Below are 20,820 nucleotides of genomic sequence, written 5' to 3' on the forward strand. Positions count from 1 at the left end.
CATCAACAATAGGAATGACTCAAATGCACTAGGATGAGTGGAAGAAGCCAGACTCAAAAGGCTACATACCGTGTGATTCAATTTATACGATATTCTGGAAGAGGAAAAACTAAGGAGACAGAAAAATATATCAGTATTTGCCAGAGGACAGGGGTAGGGGAGAGGCTGACTAAAAAATACAAAGAAATTTTGGGGAGTGATAAGACTGTTCTATATGTTTTAGTGGGTTACAAAAATGTGTATGCTTATCCTTTTACATATACAGTGTATGTATATACTAAAAGTATATACACGAAAAATAGTAAAGCTTATTGTATGTACATTGTCTCAATTTAAAACAATGAAAAAAAGTCTAAAGTTAACAAAACGTATATCCCTTAAAGATGAAAAAAATAATGAAAATTTAAACTATTTCATATGTATCCCTACACAAAATAATGGAAAATCTTCAGCTACTTTGCAAAATAAAATAAATCACTAGCAATCTATCTTCCTCCAAAAGATCAAAACTTTCTAATAAATCAATAGATACAATACTAGAAATTGATTAAAGTTCTCTTTGATTATTTCAATTTTCTCAATGAAATAGAAAGCAAGTAATCAGCTGAACATGAGAAAGTAGGAGAAAATGCAGATTTATAGAAAGGAGAAAGTAAAAATATGTTGAGGAAAGATTGGCAAGCATACAGCCGTAAGAAATTGAACAATAAATATTTTAGATTTTGAGGATCATACAATCTTTTTCACAATTACTCAACTTGGCTGTTATAGAGAGAAAATACCCATAGCCATTGGATAAAGGAATGGGTATGGCTATATTCCAATAAAATTTTAATTACACTAACAGGTAGCAGGAACTGGTCTATGAGCTGAAAAACGGACCCCAACTAGATGAGTGATAGAATGAATAGACTAAAGAAATAAATTTCAGTAGGCATTAAGGGCCCATTGAAAATTTAAAGTGCACCTAATTCAGCACAGCTTTCTGTTTTATTCTTGAGATGGAAAAAGTTACATTTTTCAAATGGGACTAGTAGTAGTGTTAGTCACTCAGTTGTGTCCGACTCTGCGATCCCATGGACTGTAGCCTGCCAGGCTCCTCTGTTCATGGAATTCTCCAGTCAAGAAAACTGGAGTGAGTTGGCATTCCCTTCTCCAGGGGATCCCTACCCAGGAATCAAACTGGGTCTCCCACACTGCAGGCAGATTCTTCACCACTGCACCGCTTGGGAAGTCCTAATATAAACAAAGAAACACAATAGAACAACCTAGGAAGATCAGACAGGACTTTTACAACCCAAAGACAGAGAAATCTTAGCTTCCCCCTAGAAGGTCTTGCTTAAGATTTTACCAAGCCAGCTTTTAATTTTTAACTGCATATGCGTTAAAGAGCACCCTCAATATTTAGGGCAAGATTTAATTTCTCCAGTTAACTAGGCACTTGCAAGTATGAGCTCCATTCCTTACATCTTTCTACAAAGGAGCCACCATGATGTCTTTCAACTGAGCCCTGGGTATTTCTCGGTAAAAACCAAATCTGCCACCACCGGTGCCTTTCCATAGTAGGTATTTTCTCCGTATGTTTCAACCAAGCCCTGGGTCCCCCTTTCAGTGTCTTTCCAATGGGAAAGACACAATACATCAAATTTAAAAGTTTCTGTACAACAAAGGAAACGATCAACAAAGTGAAAAGGCCACTAATCATCACTAGTCATCAGAGAAATGCAAATTAAAACCACAAAGAGGTATCATGGCACACCTGTCAGAATGGGTATTATCAAAAGGACAAGAGCTAGTAAGTATTGGTGAGGATATGACAAAAAGGGAATTTTTGTGCACTGTTGGTGAGAATGTAAATTGGTACAGTTACAAAAAAGATCTTCACAACCAAGATAATCACGATGGTGTGATCTCTCACCTAGAGCCAGACATCCTGGAATGTGAAGTCAAGTGGGCCTTAGCAAGCATCACTACCAGCAAAGCTAGTGGAGGTGATAGAATTCTAGTTGAGTTATTTCAAATCCTGAAAGCTGATGCTGTGAAAGTGCTGCACTCAATATGCCAGCAAATCTGGAAAACTCGGCAGTGGCCATAGGACTGGAAAAGTTCAGTTTTCATTCCAGTCCCAAAGAAAGGCAATGCCAAAGAATGCTCAAACTACCGCACAATTGCACTCGTTTCACACGCTGCTCAAAATTCTCCAAGCCAGGCTTCAGCAATATGTGAACAGTGAACTTCCAGATGTTCAAGCTGGTTTTAGAAAAGGCAGAGGAACCAGAGATCAAATTGTCAACATCCTCTGGATCAGTGAAAAAGCAAGAGAGTTCCAGAAAAACATCTATTTCTGCTTTATTGACTACGCTAAAGCCTTTGACTGTGTGGATCACAATAAACTGTGGAAAATTCTGAAAGAGACGGGAATACCAGACCACCTGACCTGCCTCTTCAGAAACCTATATGCAGGTCAGGAAGCAACAGTTAGAACTGGACATGGAACAACAGACTGGTTCCAAATAGGAAAAGGAGTACATCAAGGCTGTATACTGTCATCCTGCTTATTTAACTTCTATGCAGAGTACATCATGAGAAACGCTGGGCTGGAAGAAGCACAAGCTGGAATCAAGATTGCCGGGAGAAATATCAATAACCTTAGATATGCAGATGACACCACCCTTATGACAGAAAGTGAAGAGGAACTAAAAAGCCTCTTGATGAAAGTGAAAGAGGAGAGTGAAACAGTTGGCTTAAAGCTCAACATTCAGAAAACAAACATCATGGCATCTGGTCCCATCACTTCATGGTAAATAAAAGATGGGGAAACAGTATCAGACTTTATTTTGGGGGGTTCCAAAATCACTGCAGATGGTGACTGCAGCCATGAAATTAAAAGACGCTTACTCCTTGGAAGGAAAGTAATGACCAACCTAGATAGCATATTCAAAAGTACAGACATTACTTTGCCAACAAAGGTCCGTCTAGCCAAGGCTATGGTTTTTCCAGTGGTCATGTATGGATGTGAGAGTTGGACTGTGAAGAAAGCTGAGTGCAGAATTGATGCTTTTGAACTGTGGTGTTGGAGAAGACCCTTGAGAGTCCCTTGGACTGCAAGGAGATCCAACCAGTCCATTCTGAAGGAGATCAGTCCTGGGTGTTCTTTGGAAGGAATGATGCTGAAGCTGAAACTCCAGTACTTTGGCCACTTCATGCCAAGAGTTGACTCACTGGAAAAGACCCTGATGCTGGGAGGGACTGGGGGCAGGAGGAGAAGGGGACGACAGAGGATGAGATGGGTGGATGGCATCACCGACTCGATGGATGTAAGTTTGAGTGAACTCCGGGGGTTGGTGATGGACAGGGAGGCCTGGCGTGCTGCGATTCATGGGGTCGCAAAGAGTCGGACACTACTGAATGACTGAACCGAACCGAACTATGAGAAAGAGTATGAAGGTTCCTCAAAAAATTAAAATTAGAACTACAATATGACCCAGAAATTCTACTACTGGCTCTTTCCAAAGGAAAGGAAAACACTAATATTTTTAAAAAATATATGCAACCCTACGTTCACTGCAGCATTAATCATAATAGCCAAAACAGTGAACTAACCTAAGTGCCCATCCATAGCTTACTGTTAAAAGAAGATTCCTAGACAGATACACTGGAGTATCACTTAGCCATTAAAAAAAAACCCTGCCAGAGTGAAATATGTCAGAGAAAGACAAATACTATATGATTTCACTTATACGTGGAATCTAAGAAACAGAAGAAATGAACATAGTCAACAGAAACAGTCATAAACACAATGAAAAAACAGGTGGCTGCCAGAGGGTGGCAGAGGTGGAGAGTGAATTTAAAAGGTGAGGAAAATGAACAGGTACAAACTTCCAGTTACAAAATAAATGAGTCATAGGGATGAAATGTATATGTGTGTAGTCAATACTAATGTAGTATCTTTGTATGCCAATGAAAGTGGTAAAAAGTCAACCTTTCAGTCATAAATATTAGGGATATAGGGGTACAACACGATTAATATAATTAACACTGCTATATGTTATACAAGAAAGTTGCTAGGAGAGTAAATGCTAAAAGTTCTCATCACAAGGAAAAACTTTTTCCCTTTATTTTGTATCTATATGAGATGACAGATGCTCACTAAACACTGTCGTCATCATTTCCTGATGTATGTAGGTCAAATCATTATGGTGTACATCTTAAACTTATACAGTATTACATGTCAATCTCAATTATACCCTGTTGGAAGTAAAAGATCAATCTACTGAACTCTATAAATATAATTACGTGAAAAATAATAAATTTCCCACCAAAGCTGTAATTCAGCAAAGCGAGTACTATGTACAAGAGAGCACAAGAGGTTCGAGCATAAGCAAAAGAGTGATTTAAAAAAACGATGACAGGATTTACACTGTGTAAAAAAAGTAATGGAGATATGAGGGAAACTAGGGATAGTAAAAAGGAGGTAGAATGACTGGACTGTAGAAGCTGTGTATTAATTGCTCAGCCATGCCCCACAGGGATTGAACTTGGGTCTCCTGTATTGAAGGCAGATTGTTTACTGTCTGAGCCACAGAAGCCCCACTGTAGGAGCTAGTGGAGACAAAGAAATTGTTGAAACTGAAATACTAGAAGGCATTAGCAGGAAGTAATGCTTCGAAAATGAGAAACTGAAATCATGAGGAGACTGAGGTTTAGTATCTAACGGTCTAAAACATGACTAACAGTAATGAAGAATGAATGACAAGACGGCCAACAAAGCAGAAGCCTAAGAATGAGCAGGACAGTCAAGGAGTAAACTTTGACAGAGATCAGGAAATTTACTCTAAAAGGGCAAATGGTAAATGTATTAAGCTTTGTGAGCAGAAAGGTAAAATCAAGGACAGTGTATACATACTCATATAACAAGAGGGCAAAAAAAGTCCACATATTTTACTGCTGAAATTCAAAACAGAATGATGATGATGACAGAATGTAATTTTTCATCATGCAGATGTACTAATGAGAAGACTGGAAACTTTTTTTATATGAGAGGGTTGCATTTTGCTGAATTGGGATTCAAAGTTAGTACTCCCTGTCATCAAAGTCAATTGCAAGTGTTTATTTGCTAATGCTAATTTGCAATGAAACTTAACAAGCATTCTTTGAAATTGTCTTGTCACAAAGATAGGCACTGATATCCATGAAAACGTAATTTCAAGAATTATTCAACACTTGGAAGAGATATACAGAATTCTATTAGATTCTTTTCTTAATTATTTGTCTTTTCAGCATACTATTACATCATAGATTATTTCCAACTGAAGATTAGGTAGAGTTACAATTTAATTAGTTTTGAAATATGGAAATTTCCTTTGCATTTGTAACAAGGTCCAAAAACTGATCAGAGTGTAGCTTGAACTTGGAAAATATCTGCCCCATACTTGTGTGGGAAAGGAGATTGCACTTCCTGTAATTTGTAACAACATTTAAAGTATATAAAGCAGCATTTTGTGAGTCAACATTAACAGCTGTCAAAATGACTTTACCACAGTAGAAGCTTCACTGTAAGTACTGTTTTCCCCTTGTAGGTTGAATTTTCACATCTTTAGCGAAACCTAATTTTCCAAAGTCATTCTTCAATATTCAAATAATAGTGGTAGAGAGTGGTTGTTCTCACCCTGCCCCCACAAAAAGAATCTAACCTTGGCCCTACATGCAAACACTTCCAATAAAACTTTACCAATTTTAAGATATTAAATAGTTGTACAGTAGAAGAGTCAGCTTATTCAGTTTCTATTTACAAAACTTCCACCAGAAGTCCACCAGAGCAAATGAAGTTTGCTGTTGATCTAGCTCAATGACACATAATATATTCAAATATTTTTCACTAGAAAGTCTGATCATATAATGCAATGAACAGCCATAAGCTTTAAATGCTATACATTTTCTCAAGTTTTGTAAATTAGGCCAGCTGAACTTCTTTCTGCTCCACACTTATTTCTCCCACCATTAGTTGTAACAACACATCTTGGTGCAGTTCACACTGCACTTATATTGAAATATGTTTTCTCAGGTACTTTTTAAAAAAAGCTTTGAAATTTAATTTACATACCATGCAATTCAGCCAAATGTATATAATTCCATTTAAAAAATATTCTTGACTATGTTGTTCCAGAGAGGCTACTACTTTAGTCGTTTGAAATCTGGCATTGTCTCCTTGAATAAATAACAACTAAGTAGTACTGGAAACATCTGTCAACTTATCAAGAGTCAAGGAAACCACGTGAAATCATCTGCCTTGACTACTGACGCTGCTTCATGCAAGATTTTATTTAAAAACCAAGCTTCCACAATAAAAGCTTAAAAAGTCTTGCTCCTTTAGTTCCTTCCATTTAAATTGTTATTAAACTTCATCTATATTTATTCTTCCTTTAAAATGTCTTTCAAAGTTATTTCATTAGACTTCTACCGTCCTGCTGTATTAATGTTTTGTTCGTTAGTTCAGACTCTCATCATCTGCTACAGTAACATAATGGGATTACTAACATATCTCATTACAAAAGCAATTTTTTAATTTAAGGAAAAAAAGAAAGACTGGAATTTGTTTCAGAAGTTACTTTTCTGCAGTGGAAAAAATTTCAATAGCTAATTAATTCATCTAAAACCCAAGCACTGCAAGAGATAGCTGGAATAACAGGCAAGTTTGGTCTTGGGAATACAAAATGAAGCAGGGCAAAGGCTAACAGAGTTCTGCCAAGAGAACTCACTGCTCATAGCAAACACCCTCTTCTAACAACACAAGAGACAACTCTACACATGGACATCACCACGTGGTCAATACCGAAATCAGATTGATTATATTCTTTGCAGCCGAAGATGGAGAAGTTCTGCACAGGCAGCAAAAACAAGACTGGAGCTGACTGTGGCTCAGATCATGAACTCCTTATTGCAAAATTCAGACTTAAATTGAAGAAAGCAGAGAATATCACCACCAGACCATTCAGGTATGACCTAAATCAAATCCCTTATGATTATACAGTAGAAGTGACATAGAGATTCAAGGGATTAGATCTAATATATAGAGTGCCTGAAAAACTATGGATGAGGTTCGTAACACTATACAGGAGGTAGTGATCAAAACCATCCCCAAGAAAAAGAAATGCAAAAAGGCAAAATGGTTGTCTGACGAGGCCTTACAAACAGTTGAGAAAAGAAGAGAAACAAAAGGCAAAGGAGAAAAGGAAAGATATACCCATCTGAATGCAGAGTTTCAAAGAATAGCAAGGAGAGGTAAGAAAGCCTTCCTCAGTGATCAATGCAAAGAAATGGAAGAAAACAATAGAATGGGAAAGACCAGAGATCTCTTCAAGGATATTAGAGATACCAAGGGAACATTTCATGCAAAGATGGGTTCAAAGTACGGAAACAGTATGGACCTAACAGAGGAGAAGAAGATATTAAGAAGAGGTGGCAAGAATACATAGAAGAACTATACAAAAAAGATCTTCATGAGCCAGATAACTGCAATGGTGTGATCACTCACCTAGAGCCAGACATCCTGGAGTGCAAAGTCAAGTGGGCCTTAAAAATATCTTCATGAGCCAGATAACTGCAATGGTGTGATCACTCACCTAGAGCCAGACATCCTGGAGTGCAAAGTCAAGTGGGCCTTAGGAAGCATCACTATGAACAAAGCTAGTGGAGGTGATGGAATTCCAGATGAGCTTTTTCAAATCCTAAAAGATGATGCTGTGAAAGTGCTGCACTCAGCATGCCAGCAAATTTGGAAAATTCAGCAGTGGCCATAGAACTGGAAAAGGTCAGTTTTCATTCCAATCCCAAAGAAAGGCAATGCCAAAGAATGCTCAAAGTACAGCACAATTGCACTCATCTCACATGCAGTAAAGTAATGCTCAAAATTCTCCAAGCTAGGCTTCAACAGCTCATGAACTTCCAGATGTTCAAGCTGGATTTAGAAAAGGCAGAGGAGCAAGAGATCAAATGGCCAACATCCGCTGGATCATACAAAAAGCAAAAGAATTTCAGAAAAACATCTACTTCTGCTTTATTGACTACACTAAAGGCTTTGACTGTGTGGATCACAACAAACTGTGGGAAATTCTTCAAGAGATGAGAATACCAGACGACTTTATCTGCCTCCTGAGAAACCTGTATGGAAGTCAAGAAGCAGCAGTTAGAACCTGATATGGAACAGACTGGTTCCAAACTGGGAAAGGAGTACATCAAGGCTGCATATTGTCACCCTGCTTATTTAATTGCAGAGTACACCATGAGAAACGCTGCGTTGGAAGAAGCACAAGCTGGAATCAAGACTGCCAGGAGAAATATCAATAACCTGAGTTATACAGATGACACCACCCTTACGGCAGAAAGCAAAGAGGAACCAAAGAGCCTCTTGATGAAAGTGAAAGAGGAGAGTGAAAAGGTTGACTTAAAACTTAACATTCAAAAAACAAAGATTATAGCATCAGTTCCCATCACTTCATGGCAAACAGATGGGGAAACAATGGAAACTGACAGACTATATTCTTGGGCTCCAAAATCACTGCAGATGGCGACGGCAGCCATGAAATTAAAAGATGCTTGCTCCTTGGAGGAAAAGCTATGACAAACCTAGACAGGACATTAAAAAACAGAGACATTACTTTGTCAACAAAGGTCTGTACAGTCAAAACTATGGGGTTTCCAGTGGTCATGTATGGATGTGCGAGTTAACCATAAAGAAGGCGGAGTGGCAAAGAATTGCTGCTTTTTAACTGTGGTGTTACAGAAGACTCTTGAGAGTCCCTTGGCCTGCAAGGAGATCCAACCAGTCAATCCTAAAGGAAATCAGTGCTGACTATTCATTGCAAGGACTGAGGCTGAAGCTCCAATACTTTGGCCACCTGATGTGAAGAACTGACTCCATCGGAAAAGACCCTTATGCTGGGCAAGACTGAAGGCAGGAGGAGAAGGGGATGACAGACGATGAGATGGTAGGATGGCATCACCAACTCGATAGACATGAGTCTGAACGAGCTTCGGGAGATGGTGAAGGACAGGGAAGCCTAGCGTGCTGCAGTCCTAGGGATCCCAAAGAGTCGGAGACAACTGAGCAACTGAGTAACAACAATAAAACACTGCTAAGCAAATAAATCAGGACTATTAAGAGCAGCAGTTTCAACTCTCAATTCATCACAGTTAATGACTTAATGCAAACTTTATACAAAATATTCAGGGACTTACTTACAGCTCAAGAACTGTCACCTAAAACATAAAACAATACAAATGCAATAGCTTAGAGACAGAAAATACCACATGAAATACAAGGGGAGAAAAGACCCCAAAAGATATTCTGCTAAGAGTTTTTGCTATTGTCTATCTCTTAGAGGCAATCTTTTTCTTTTTAATATCCAAAAAAGCCTAGGTAACATTACTGAGTCACTGAGCAAATTCTCCCACTAAATAATAATCTAGAACTCTCAGTGATTAAGCAGAACATCAAGCAATACTTTTGGTAGGTGATCACCACCACTCCACACAATAATCATTCTCTTCTCCACCCTTTCTTAGCTTTTCATCCCATTAACAGCAGCCCCTCAAGTGTCTCCTGACCAGTCCCTAATATTTATGTCCATGGCTTCGACATAAGGAAAACTCTTGCATTTGTCACTGAACCCTAACATTTTAAAGTATCTTTCAGTTCCAGGTTCCATGAGTCTGTTGTCCTTTTTCCCCAATTCTCATATAAAAAATAAAACACCTTAAGAACAGGGATATTTTCTATAGGAATAAAGTTAGACCTTAAGACCCTCGAGTTTCAGCTGATCAGACTCCATGTCCCTCTCCTCTCTATCCAACTATAAAGAACTAAAAGCTAGATGAAGTAGGCAAGAATATATCCAACTGATTTTTAAGGATGAAGAGAGTATCTCAATTCTATAAGCACAACAAGCCTATATAGAACACCATGTCATTCAAAGAAGGGCAATAAATATCCTGCTCTTTTTGTGTTGATAATAATTTTTTCACAGCTGCATTTGTCTTTTTAATTTTTAAATAAATAATGTACAATCTGATCAATTCCCTAAGGTAATTGAGAGCTGAATGAATACATTTTCTGGAATAATTTGAAAAACACACTGAAAGCATTAATTCTTTAAATATCTTTAGAAAGTAAAAGTCAAAATAGTTAATGAAATGTAGGTAAAGAAGAATCAATTAGGCCTTGTAAAAGAATTTACAGAGGGATGAAAATATACCAGGACAGGTTGGGGGGTCAATAAGCTTAATTTGTCTATCAGCTTTTTAACGTAGCCAAGTAGTAAATAAAGAGTAAGAAGTACTTCTATCAACAACTAATAAAGCAAACAGTATAAAGGCAGCCCTGGGAGAAGCTGGATGTATCAGTAAGTAACTACCTAGTACTACATTAGGATGTCAGTCCTATGACTCCATTTTTCATAACAGCATCATCTCCCTAAAAGATCTATAGAAGAGCAAAACAAATTACAAAATATGCAGAAGCTATTATTATTATTATTATCAAGACACTTTCATACAGTTCAGACGGGGGCTGAAAATGATGAGACTTTAGGCATTGTTTTAAAAAATAGAGACTCTTTGGATCAACAACTAAAGATCTTAAAAGTATCCAGAAAAATTAAAAACGAATGACCTTGATAAGCAAATTTAGATTGCCCTAAATATTTTAAACCCAATTTCTTTGTGATGACTGAGTCCATATCAAATACTACATTTTGTCAGTCACTCTTTCACCAAAAGGGCCAAATAAAAAATATAATACTAAAATATACGAATTTTAAGCCTAAATGTCATTCAGTCAGTGAAATTAAAAACTTTATCAACAAATTTTTAAAATGTGTTGTCAGCCTATCCAGACATCTGAAACTTAATAAATTCAAGATTTGAAAATCATGAATGCAGTCATCTAACATCTACCCAACTGGGTTCTCGAACAATAAGCAGTTGTCCAAAAGGCAGCTTCAAAACTGGAGAATCCTGAAGGTCTTCAGGTGTTTAAGTAATTAAGTATTCTTCCAAAAGAATATGATGTCAAAGAATTTGTAAAACATCGGATCCAGACTCAACTGTCTTAAAGCTTCATCTTCTACAGAATGCAAAATAATTTGAAGAACAGGGAGGAGGCAGAGAAAAAGCCATATTAAGGAAAGGCAAATGAACAAGAGAAAGAGTAGAGAAACTTATCTTGTTCTAGACTAACCACATTGAAAATGGTTAAAAAAGAAAAAGCAAAACATCAAAAATGAGAAACTGCTGTCAGAAGTAACAAAATTAGAAAGTTCTATGTGTGAAGCTAAATTCTGGGGGTCCTTTTTCAGCCCTTTTTCTAAAAATTAGCTCATCCTAAACTGCTCAAAGAAAAAGAGGCTCTAAAGCCCAGCAAAATTAATTTTCTTTGTTTCACAGTAATATTCAGTGGTCTCCAAATTTTGCCTACTTCTCATAAACCTGGTGAAAATTGAAGTTATATTATATTTCATGAAGCTTAACAATGTTGTTTTATATGTTTAAAATGATTTTTAATACTAAAACTAAACCTGATTAATAAATGTGCACATTATCTAAGCTATAATTTCTAATATTAGTTATACATAGTTAACAAAAAAGTAACACACTTGTCAAATTTCTAGTTTTCTTCACAAAACAATAACGTTCCTCCAACATGGCAGTTAAATGCACTGCTTTTTTATAATGCTTACAGGATAAATTTGACACCCCTATGCTTGGCATCCAAGCTTAACAACATAATTCTAAAATCACGCTTTCTAGTCTACCCCTCTCTGCTCTACTCAGAATGGCCCTTTACATGTTGTTCGTCTTGCCTTTGTTCTTACTCCTACATCCATAGACTTTTGTCATTCAGACATACCCAACTGCCTTGCTGCAAGTTGTAAGGCCAGGCCCAGGAATGGCTCTTCTCCTTCCTGAACAAAATAAAAACCTCCATGTTTGAAACCAAAGTTTTTGTGAACTAAAAATCTTCCTGGTGCTTGCTTTACTCTTTCAATAGCATAGCAGTTAAGAGCAAGAACTCTTAAGACTGAACTGTATGTCATTAACTGAACTATTTATACACTGGGTTAGATTTCTTAATCATCTTAACCTATATTTCCTTATCTGTTTTTTAAAAAAAGGAATAGTACCCTCTTCACAGAACTGCTCTGATGATTAGAGCAAGATAATTTACGTACTGTGTTTAATACAGTGTTTGGCAGAAAATAGGTATTCAATAAATCTGACAGTATTATTAGGTTTATAATGGTGACTTTTAGGAATTTCTAGCATTTTAACTATCTTAAAGTACCTCCTTCTCCTGGTTCTTCTAAACTAGTAAATCTGACACACTACTTCTCCTGTTACCCACCATCTGCAATGATCCTAGTGGCTTCTTGTCTGCGTGATTTCTGACGTGCTGTTCTGTGTTTCCAAATTATCTGTGTATCTGCCTACCTATCCTTCCCCAAAGATTCCCAACTTCAGTACATCCCAGATTTTTCTTCCCCAGTCCTAGAACCATCATGCTTCTGCTTCATAGTTCCTGTGATGACACTTGACTCACATGTCACACATGAACTAAATCTAACTCAGGGGGCCAACCAATCTAAACCCTCATTGGTCTATTTTAACCGAATTCCTAAAGGACATGTGGTCTCTGCTATTTGCATGCCTGTGTGCTAAGTTGCTTCAGTCGTGTCTGACTCTGTGCGACCCCAGGCTCCTCTGTCCATGATCTTCTCCAGGCAAGAATACTGGAGTGGGCTGCCATGACCTCCTCCAGGGGATCTTCCCGACCCAGGGATCAAACCTGCTTCTCTTACGTCTCCTGCATTGGCAGGCGGGTACTATTTGTAGCATATGTCAAATTGTGAGTCATGTGATTCACATGTTCATCCATTCAATAATTACACATAAATAAGAATGAGACTATTTCAAGAGATTCCCAATTTGTTAAACTAGAAACCTATCGAAACAAATGGTAGACATTTTTCTTTTAACTACAGACACTATAAACTGACATGGATTTGAGGGGAAGAACACTCACACACACAAAATGCATATAACTAACTGAAAACAATCCAACTTTCATTATAAATCCTCTGATTCTTTTTATTTCAGTTCTAAGGTATGTTTAAATGGAGTTAACTTTCTGGATGACTTCTCCTATCCCCCCAAAACAAAATACTTTAAAAAACTTATGGTATACTTTTTATACATACATGCATATGTGCATGTGTATGATTTTTTTATATTCTGAGATATTTTGTTAAATAAACAGTCTTAAAACTTTTATGTTTTACATTATCATATTGTTTAATATGGATTATTAACAGTTTTGCAAAGAAAAAAAAATCTGGCTTCTGAAAACTGTTAGACCAGAGAATGTCAGTAACAGCAATCTGTACTTCCCTGCTTAATCTTTCTTGGCAAGCTCTGTCTGCACCAGTGCTGTCTGGCTTCAGCAAGCACAATGCCAGGAGCTCACACTGTATGCAACCTTTTCAGTACCCCAAACAGTATTCAGTTCCTTCTTTGCCACAAATAACGAGTTTAACTAGGTCTATAACATTTTCTTTTTATAAACTTCTCTATTATGCTAATAAACAGTAATTTAAGGCTTCAAAATAATGAGAGGTAAATTAATTTTTGTCAATAATTGAACCATAGTGAAGGAAATACAAAGTGTTGAACAAACTTAGTCAAGGGTGAATCAACACGCTCTCTGACTCCACCTCACTAGCCCAACTGGTTTTAAAAATAATAATAATAATAATATTGTCATTCAGCTATTTAACATAGTTGTGAATAAAAGTCACAGTCAAGAGGAAAAGAAGATCAATGCATGTTTTCAGATATTACGAATGCCAACTTAGAAGACTGATTTTCTAGTGCTTCTTGCTACATTTTCATCTATAGAACTGCATACATTCAAGATCTAAAGCCTTAAAAAAAATTTTGTGAGAAAAGAAACCTAATAAATATGTATAATTCTAAATGATTTGGTTTATTTTCAAAATCCCTTTTATTTTGGGAAGAAAATCACTTTATAAAAACTTACCCAAATATAGAAATTATTTTATAACATTTTTACTAATAAAATAAAAAAACATTATGAAAATTGCCACAACTATAGAAAATAGCCATAATTTGCTATAATAGTCAGAATATTAGAGTAAGTATTCTGTGGCTTACTACTTGAAGGAATTAAGAAAATTAATGTAAAATTAAAGTTCTTTACTCTTCAAACCCCCCAGACCCTACTCATGGCAATAAGATGGAATTTCCTTAGGCTAAAACGGTGACAAAGTGATGAGAGAAAGAACACATGCATTAGAAAATGCAAAGGAAAAAGCACCTTAGATACAGGCATCTGATCACAAGGTAAATCCTCCAGTGATGAATATTTACCTTTGGTGTATACCTTACCAGTAATTCTGACCCTAGCCAAAATAATCATTAGGATTATTATCTTCAGCCTTGGCTTCAAATCCTCACCTTATCTCCCATATCCACAAAATCTATAATACACTCCCAAAAGATACAAATCTCCCATGACTGCCAAAATTAGCAGTCCCAAGGATATCTGACTTTTGACAGTTTCAGTGCCTTAGGCTAAAAGAACAGAGCTTTAATCAAATGTTCAGGGATCAGCGTTGGTATTTTACCCTAGTTATTTCATAGGCCAGTTCAAATTTAGCAAACAATCAAGTAATAATAACCTGTCCAGGCTGAGTTTAAATTTTTTCAGTTTGAAAACCAAATCAAGCTAGGTTTCTGGGTTTTAAAAGCCACAGAAGATTTCTTAATTGGTAACAAGCACAGACAAGCAGGTACTGATTTTTAACCATCTTGTAAATGGAACAGACATAGGCTCAGAGGCTGGGAGACTTGAGGTGACAGTATAAAGAGGATGAGGGAGGCTGTAAGGAAAACAAAGCTTGTAAGAACTGGTAGTTCTTCTCACCACACAACCTTTAAGGTTCAGGAGATAGGTGACATTACTTTCTTGACAATTAAAAAATGGATAAACAATATATGCAAAAGCTTTTTTACTGCTAATTATTTCAATGCATTCTTCTAAATAAAGACCTACAGAGAAAGTCTTGACATTGGCAAACTTTAGGCACAATCCCCTCCAAAAATAAAAGTCCTTTAAAAGATGAAATAAAGAACTCTAAGAACAAAATAATAAATGATGGAGAATATCTATGTTGTTTTATACATGTATTTCCAGCTCAGTACAGCTTATAAGTAACCTGGTAACAGGACAAAAATATCTTACTATCTTCAGAAATGGTGTACATAAAAAGAATCAAGAACAATGAAATTAAGGAAAATTTATTTCCTTTATATCAGTTCCACTTGGGGGGTGAGGGGTGGTAATAATGAACAAAATTGCATTTCTCTTCAAAAGAAATTTCTCTGTTAAAGAACCAAAGTGACTGGTTTGACTGGTTCCACTCAATTTCCTGTCGTCTCTGTACCTTGGAATGCTTCCCAGGTGGCTCAGATGGTAAAGTGTCTGCCTGCAATGTGAGAGACAAGGGTTCGATCCCTGGGTTGGGAAGATCTCCTGGAAAAGGAAATGGCAACCCACTCCAGTACTCTTGCCTGGAAAATTCCATGGACGAAAAGAGCCTGGTAGGCTACAGTCCACATGACTGAGCGACTTCACTTCTTTTTTGTACCTTGAGAACTCCGGCCTTTGCTTCCACCCCTTTTAGGTGTTACTAAACACAAAGGAAGGCTAAGCCATAACTGGCTTAGTGGAAGAGCAAGAAAATTCCCAAAGGCCAAACAACATCATTCTGCTTCTGGTCATTCTTCACAATTAGTGATTTTACATGTGTGCTCTGGAATTGCAGAAACCTGAGCTATAATCCTGGCTCTACCATATACTAGGTTATATAAATTTAGGAAAGCTTCTTAACTTCTGTGTGCATCCTACTGCTTCTTCATCTAAAAAAAAGGGAATGGTAATAATAGCATCTCCCTTTCAAGATTAGTATAAAGACTAAATGAGACATTTAACAAACATTTAGCTCAATGTCGAGTCTTAGTAAATTTTCAATAAACATGAACTATCCAACATAACCTGTTGAAATTCAAGACAGCCCAAGGCCCAGCACAATTATTTTTCCAAACTTGTTATCACTAAATTGTAACCAGCACTGTAAAAAAGAACTGGCTACTAGAACAGAATAGAAAATAATAGGGTGCAATAAGGGTTGGTAATGTTTTGAAAATCTTTTTTTCAGACTCAAACACATTCTCTCAACTGAGCCTCCCAGTTTTTCTTTATTGCCTTCACTACGTAGTCTTCAAAAGCAGCATATCTGGCTCTTCTTCAGGGTACAACAGTATTTTGTACAAAACTCTACAACACTTACTACAGTGGGCTTTACATGTGTATCTCTCACATTAGAATGTAAATTCCAACATTGCTATCAGAGTAACGCAAATCAAAATTACAATGAGGTATTGCCTTACACTCGTCAAAATAGCCATCATAAAAAAATCTACAAACAATAAATGCTGGAGAGGGTGTGGAGAAAAGAGAAACCTCCTACACTGCTGGTGGGAATGTAAATGGGTATTGCCACTATGGACAACAGTATGGAGGTTCCTTTAAAAATAGAACTACCATATGACCCAACAATCCCACTCCTAGAGAAAAACCATACTTTTCACTGCAGCCCTATTTACAAGAGTCAGAACATGGAAGCAATACTAAATGTCCACCAACAGAAGAATGGATAAAGATGTGGCACATATAGACAATGGGATATTACTCAGCCATAAAAAAGAACAAAATAATGTCATTTGCAGCAACATGAATAGACCTAGAGATTATCATACTGAGTGAAACCAGATAAAAAGACAAATATCATAATGAACTTATTTACAAAACAGGAGTCACAGATGTAGAAAACAATCTTATGGTTAACAGGGGATAAGGGAGGGCAAGGATAAATTGGGAGACTGGGAAAGACATAAACATACTATTATATATAAAATACATAGCTAATAACAATCTACTGTATAGCACAGGGAACTCTACTCAATACTTGGTAATAGCCTATAATGGGAAAAGAATCTACAAAAACAGTGGATGTATGTATACGCATAGCTGATTCACTTTGCTGTACACTTTGAAACTAACACAAAATGGTAAATCAACTATACTCTAGTGGCAATTAAAAAAAGAATGCAAACTCCATGGAAGCTACCTTTTATTATCCTCTATTTCTAGTATCTGAAAAACACTGCCAGCTCAATAAATGTTTGTTGAATGAATCATTAAATCATTAAAATCTAATAGGCATTAAAAACATATAAAAATACTTAACTGTTTTCATTTATCATTATCTGATTGGGTTTTATTATTGTGTAAAATTTTAATTTAGCCATGTAAGTCACACACACACAAACACACATACAAAATCAATAAAGCTGTTCTTCCTCCCAAGTGCCTTGTATACTTCCTTCCATCTGGAAATGGTGAATAATGTTTACTTAAGAAACTGAAATGAGTGGTGTGCATAATGATCTTTGAAAAGTAGAACATCAAAGCATAAAAATGTGCTGCACAGGGAACCAGCCACATTCATGTTTGTTAGGGGCAAACAGAGTTAAGGAAAGTTACTAGGCAGAAAAGCTTGCTGCTTCTCCATGATACACTGTCCAAGGACCCCCTTTCACAGGGACTGCAGGTTCCATGAGAACACAACTAAGTAACAACACTGGGCAGGCGGCTGCTTGACTACTTCATAAGGAGGTATACGAGGAACTTCAGTATTTTCAATACTTAAATATTAGCACTATCATTTTTCAATTCTACTTAAACGTAAGAACAAAAGTTATATAAATTTACCAACTCTTTCACTCCATCACAAAAAGGCAAAATGCTGGAAATAAATTATAAAGAAACACTTTTCATTGTGCTTACAGATGTCAAAAGCTGACAATATACTAAGTTTAGGTCACATATAAAATTTGGCTTTACATTTGTTAAAAAAAAAAAAAGAATAAACGCAAATAAACATTTGCTCTAAAATGAGGCTCAACTTTTAAAAGTAGGGGTTCTTTTATAGTACTCTTCCAAAATATTTGTTTCTAAATCCTTAACAACCTGAATGAAAAATTGGAAGTTTCCAATTTATAAGATTATAACTCTCTTGAGATAGTAAGCTGTATACATGAAATAGGGGTGGGGGGAGTGTTATTGCTATTTAAGACTCAGGCATTTTGCTTCCTCCCCCCTAATTATCGCAAATGATCATTTTACCTACTCTAAACCTGTTAAACATCTACAGAAACAACTATTTCACAAAAACTTCCTTCCTTCCTTCCTTCCCTTTGTCACTTTAAACATATCTTAAGTTATTATGAAACTTTACTTCAAAGCAAATTGTTAGGCTAAAACAGTAAGCCACGTCTTAACAGTTAACATTGATTTACTGAAGAAAGAAAAAAAGATGAGCTATGATAAATACTCTTAAACAAAATTACCAAAGAGGCAACAAGTTGTTGCTACTTATTAAAAATTCTTCCCTATATTTGAAATGGTAATTTTAACAACCCTAGTAAGGGTGGCAACACTCACCAGTATGAATCTTCTCATGTCTCTGTAGCAGGTACTTCTGTATGAAACGCATGTCACATTGACTACATTGAAATGGTTTTTCACCTTAAAATAATTTCACATCCACAAATTAGTTACTGAATAAAACACAGTTTAGAGTTAACTATTTCTGAGGAAAGAGAAATCTTAGAAGCCCAAATTCTGAAAAATTGCAAATTACGCATACAAAGGTTTTATACTATTAATAGAATTTTATTTCCTCTCAATCTCCCCCCCACCAAGATTTAAAAATTCACATTCTCACAACCACACAAAAATGAGACTGAATGATTCATATCCTTCAAGGGAAAAAAAAAAGTAAATAAATAAAACAATTTACAATAGAATTTAAAACTCATGAGGCTAGAAAGGCCTCCACAGGTTACCAAGTGTCTTAAACAGCTTTTCTTTCTCTGTGGAGGAAGATCCACCTACCTTTTTCTCCCTGGCTAACCACCACTTTATGCCTTTTCACTTTTTTCTCTAGAACCTTCAAAATTTTCTAAACATCCTCTTTAAAAAAATAATAATCCTGTCTCTTCAAATATTCCTTCTCTGTTGGAGCCTTTCCTTTCATAGTCCAACCTATGTCTCAAATTCTTCACCACCCATTTGTCCTTTAACCCTTATACTCTGCTTTAAGATACTAATGATCTCCTTGCTGTTTATTCTAGTGATCTGTTCTCAGTTCTCTCTCTTGCTCTTGCTCTCTCTCGCTCTCCTCTCAGAAGGTTGTGCAGTTATTGATCATACCCTCCTTGGAATTCTCTCCTCTTTTGGTTTCTGGGTGTATTTCACCAGTTCACCAAATCTACCTTATTATTTATTACTTTGTCTCTTTCTCCACCCTTTAACTCAACTTATATGTCTAGTAATATTTCCCCAAAGATCTGTGATCAGTCTTTTGCTCTGATCTCCACAAATTTATGGTCTAACTTTTGATTTATATTTGATTCCAAATTCACATTTCAAATTCCATCTGGACATCTTATACAGAAAAATAAATGTTGACCAGCTTTTAATAGTTCATTCTTTCACTGTTTCTCTGGTTAAAAAGAATACATTAAGCCAAATAAAGTGTTCAACTAAGCTAATTAATTTTGCACATCCATGCTAATTGTTTTCTCATTTAAAGTTTTTCTTGGTTTCCTTGTGACATCCTGGCCTATGAAATCTGATTTGAAATGCCAGGTTAACTACAGTCTTAGGAATGAATGACATTTACAAGAAGATGAAAATAGCAAAGATAATAATTTTAATGGCTATAAGCCCACTTTAATTCAAGAAATACCTGTATGAATGAAGACATGTCTCTGTAAGTGATAGTTCGTTCTAAAGGCAGCATTGCAGTGCTCACAAACGTGAGATTTAGGGGTTTTCAAACCAAGTGATCCATCCTCATTTATTGTAAGGATCTGGTTTAAAAAAAAAAAAAAAGGCAAAACAAAAGAAAGAAAATTTTAAAATGTAATACTAATTATAAAAAAGATAATGCCTTTTAATGCAAACAGTGGTCACCAGAGATTATGAAGTATTTTTTTCCTAGATAATCTTGAGAGGGCTACTGGAATAATTTTATCATTATTTGAAGAAAGTAAAATGTGACTCAGAGTGGGTAAAAATTACTAATAAAGCCTTGGAAGCTGGTTAAGTAAAATTTCAGCATTGTGTACTCTCCTCTCCAAAGCTGATGTCTAATAGAGTCCCTAAGTGTTCTCTGTTAGGATGAGTATAGCTTTATTTTCAATTTTAAAATATCACATATGCAGTACAAGTCTTATGTTCTAGACATGGTATAAATATCAATCAGATAGGAATGGTTAAATAAATCATGAAAAATGAATACAACTTAATATTACATGGTTGTGAAATAAAATGAGAAAGCTCTTTATATACTTATATAGAAAGAGCTCCAGGATTTATTCTTAAGTTAAAAAAAAAAAAAGCAGGGTTTAGAATCTAAGATATAATTTTGTTAAGTTTGAATATAAGATAATACATACAGCAATATATATTTGTTTGCATATGCATAAAAGCTATTTGAGAAGGATGTACATAAATGTATATAACTTTGGTTGTCATGGCTGAGGAACTTGGCAGAAGATATGGTAAGAGAGAGACTTTACACTAAACATACTTTAAAGTATTTTTCTGAACCATAT

At 36.0% G+C, this 20,820-nt stretch overlaps 1 protein-coding gene across 9 annotated transcripts in view; it reads right to left on the reverse strand.

Annotated features, from left to right (window-relative positions):
* Window positions 1-20,820, reverse strand: part of ZNF148 (zinc finger protein 148) — a 142,841-nt gene that overhangs the window by 26,156 nt on the left and 95,865 nt on the right. For 8 of the 9 annotated variants that reach the window (XM_070370486.1, XM_070370474.1, XM_070370455.1 and 5 more), the window contains 2 exons: window positions 19,950-20,073; window positions 18,641-18,724 (listed from right to left, as the gene is read on the reverse strand). In XM_070370486.1, coding sequence (XP_070226587.1) covers window positions 18,641-18,724; window positions 19,950-20,073 — 208 coding nt within the window. Of the gene's footprint in view, window positions 1-612; window positions 1,237-18,640; window positions 18,725-19,949; window positions 20,074-20,820 lie in introns of those variants that run through there. The other variant, XM_070370512.1, reaches the window with a different exon arrangement.

The sequence above is a fragment of the Bos mutus genome, chromosome 1, assembly GCF_027580195.1.
Source record: "Bos mutus isolate GX-2022 chromosome 1, NWIPB_WYAK_1.1, whole genome shotgun sequence".
In the NCBI taxonomy this organism is placed as follows: Eukaryota; Metazoa; Chordata; class Mammalia; order Artiodactyla; family Bovidae; genus Bos; species Bos mutus.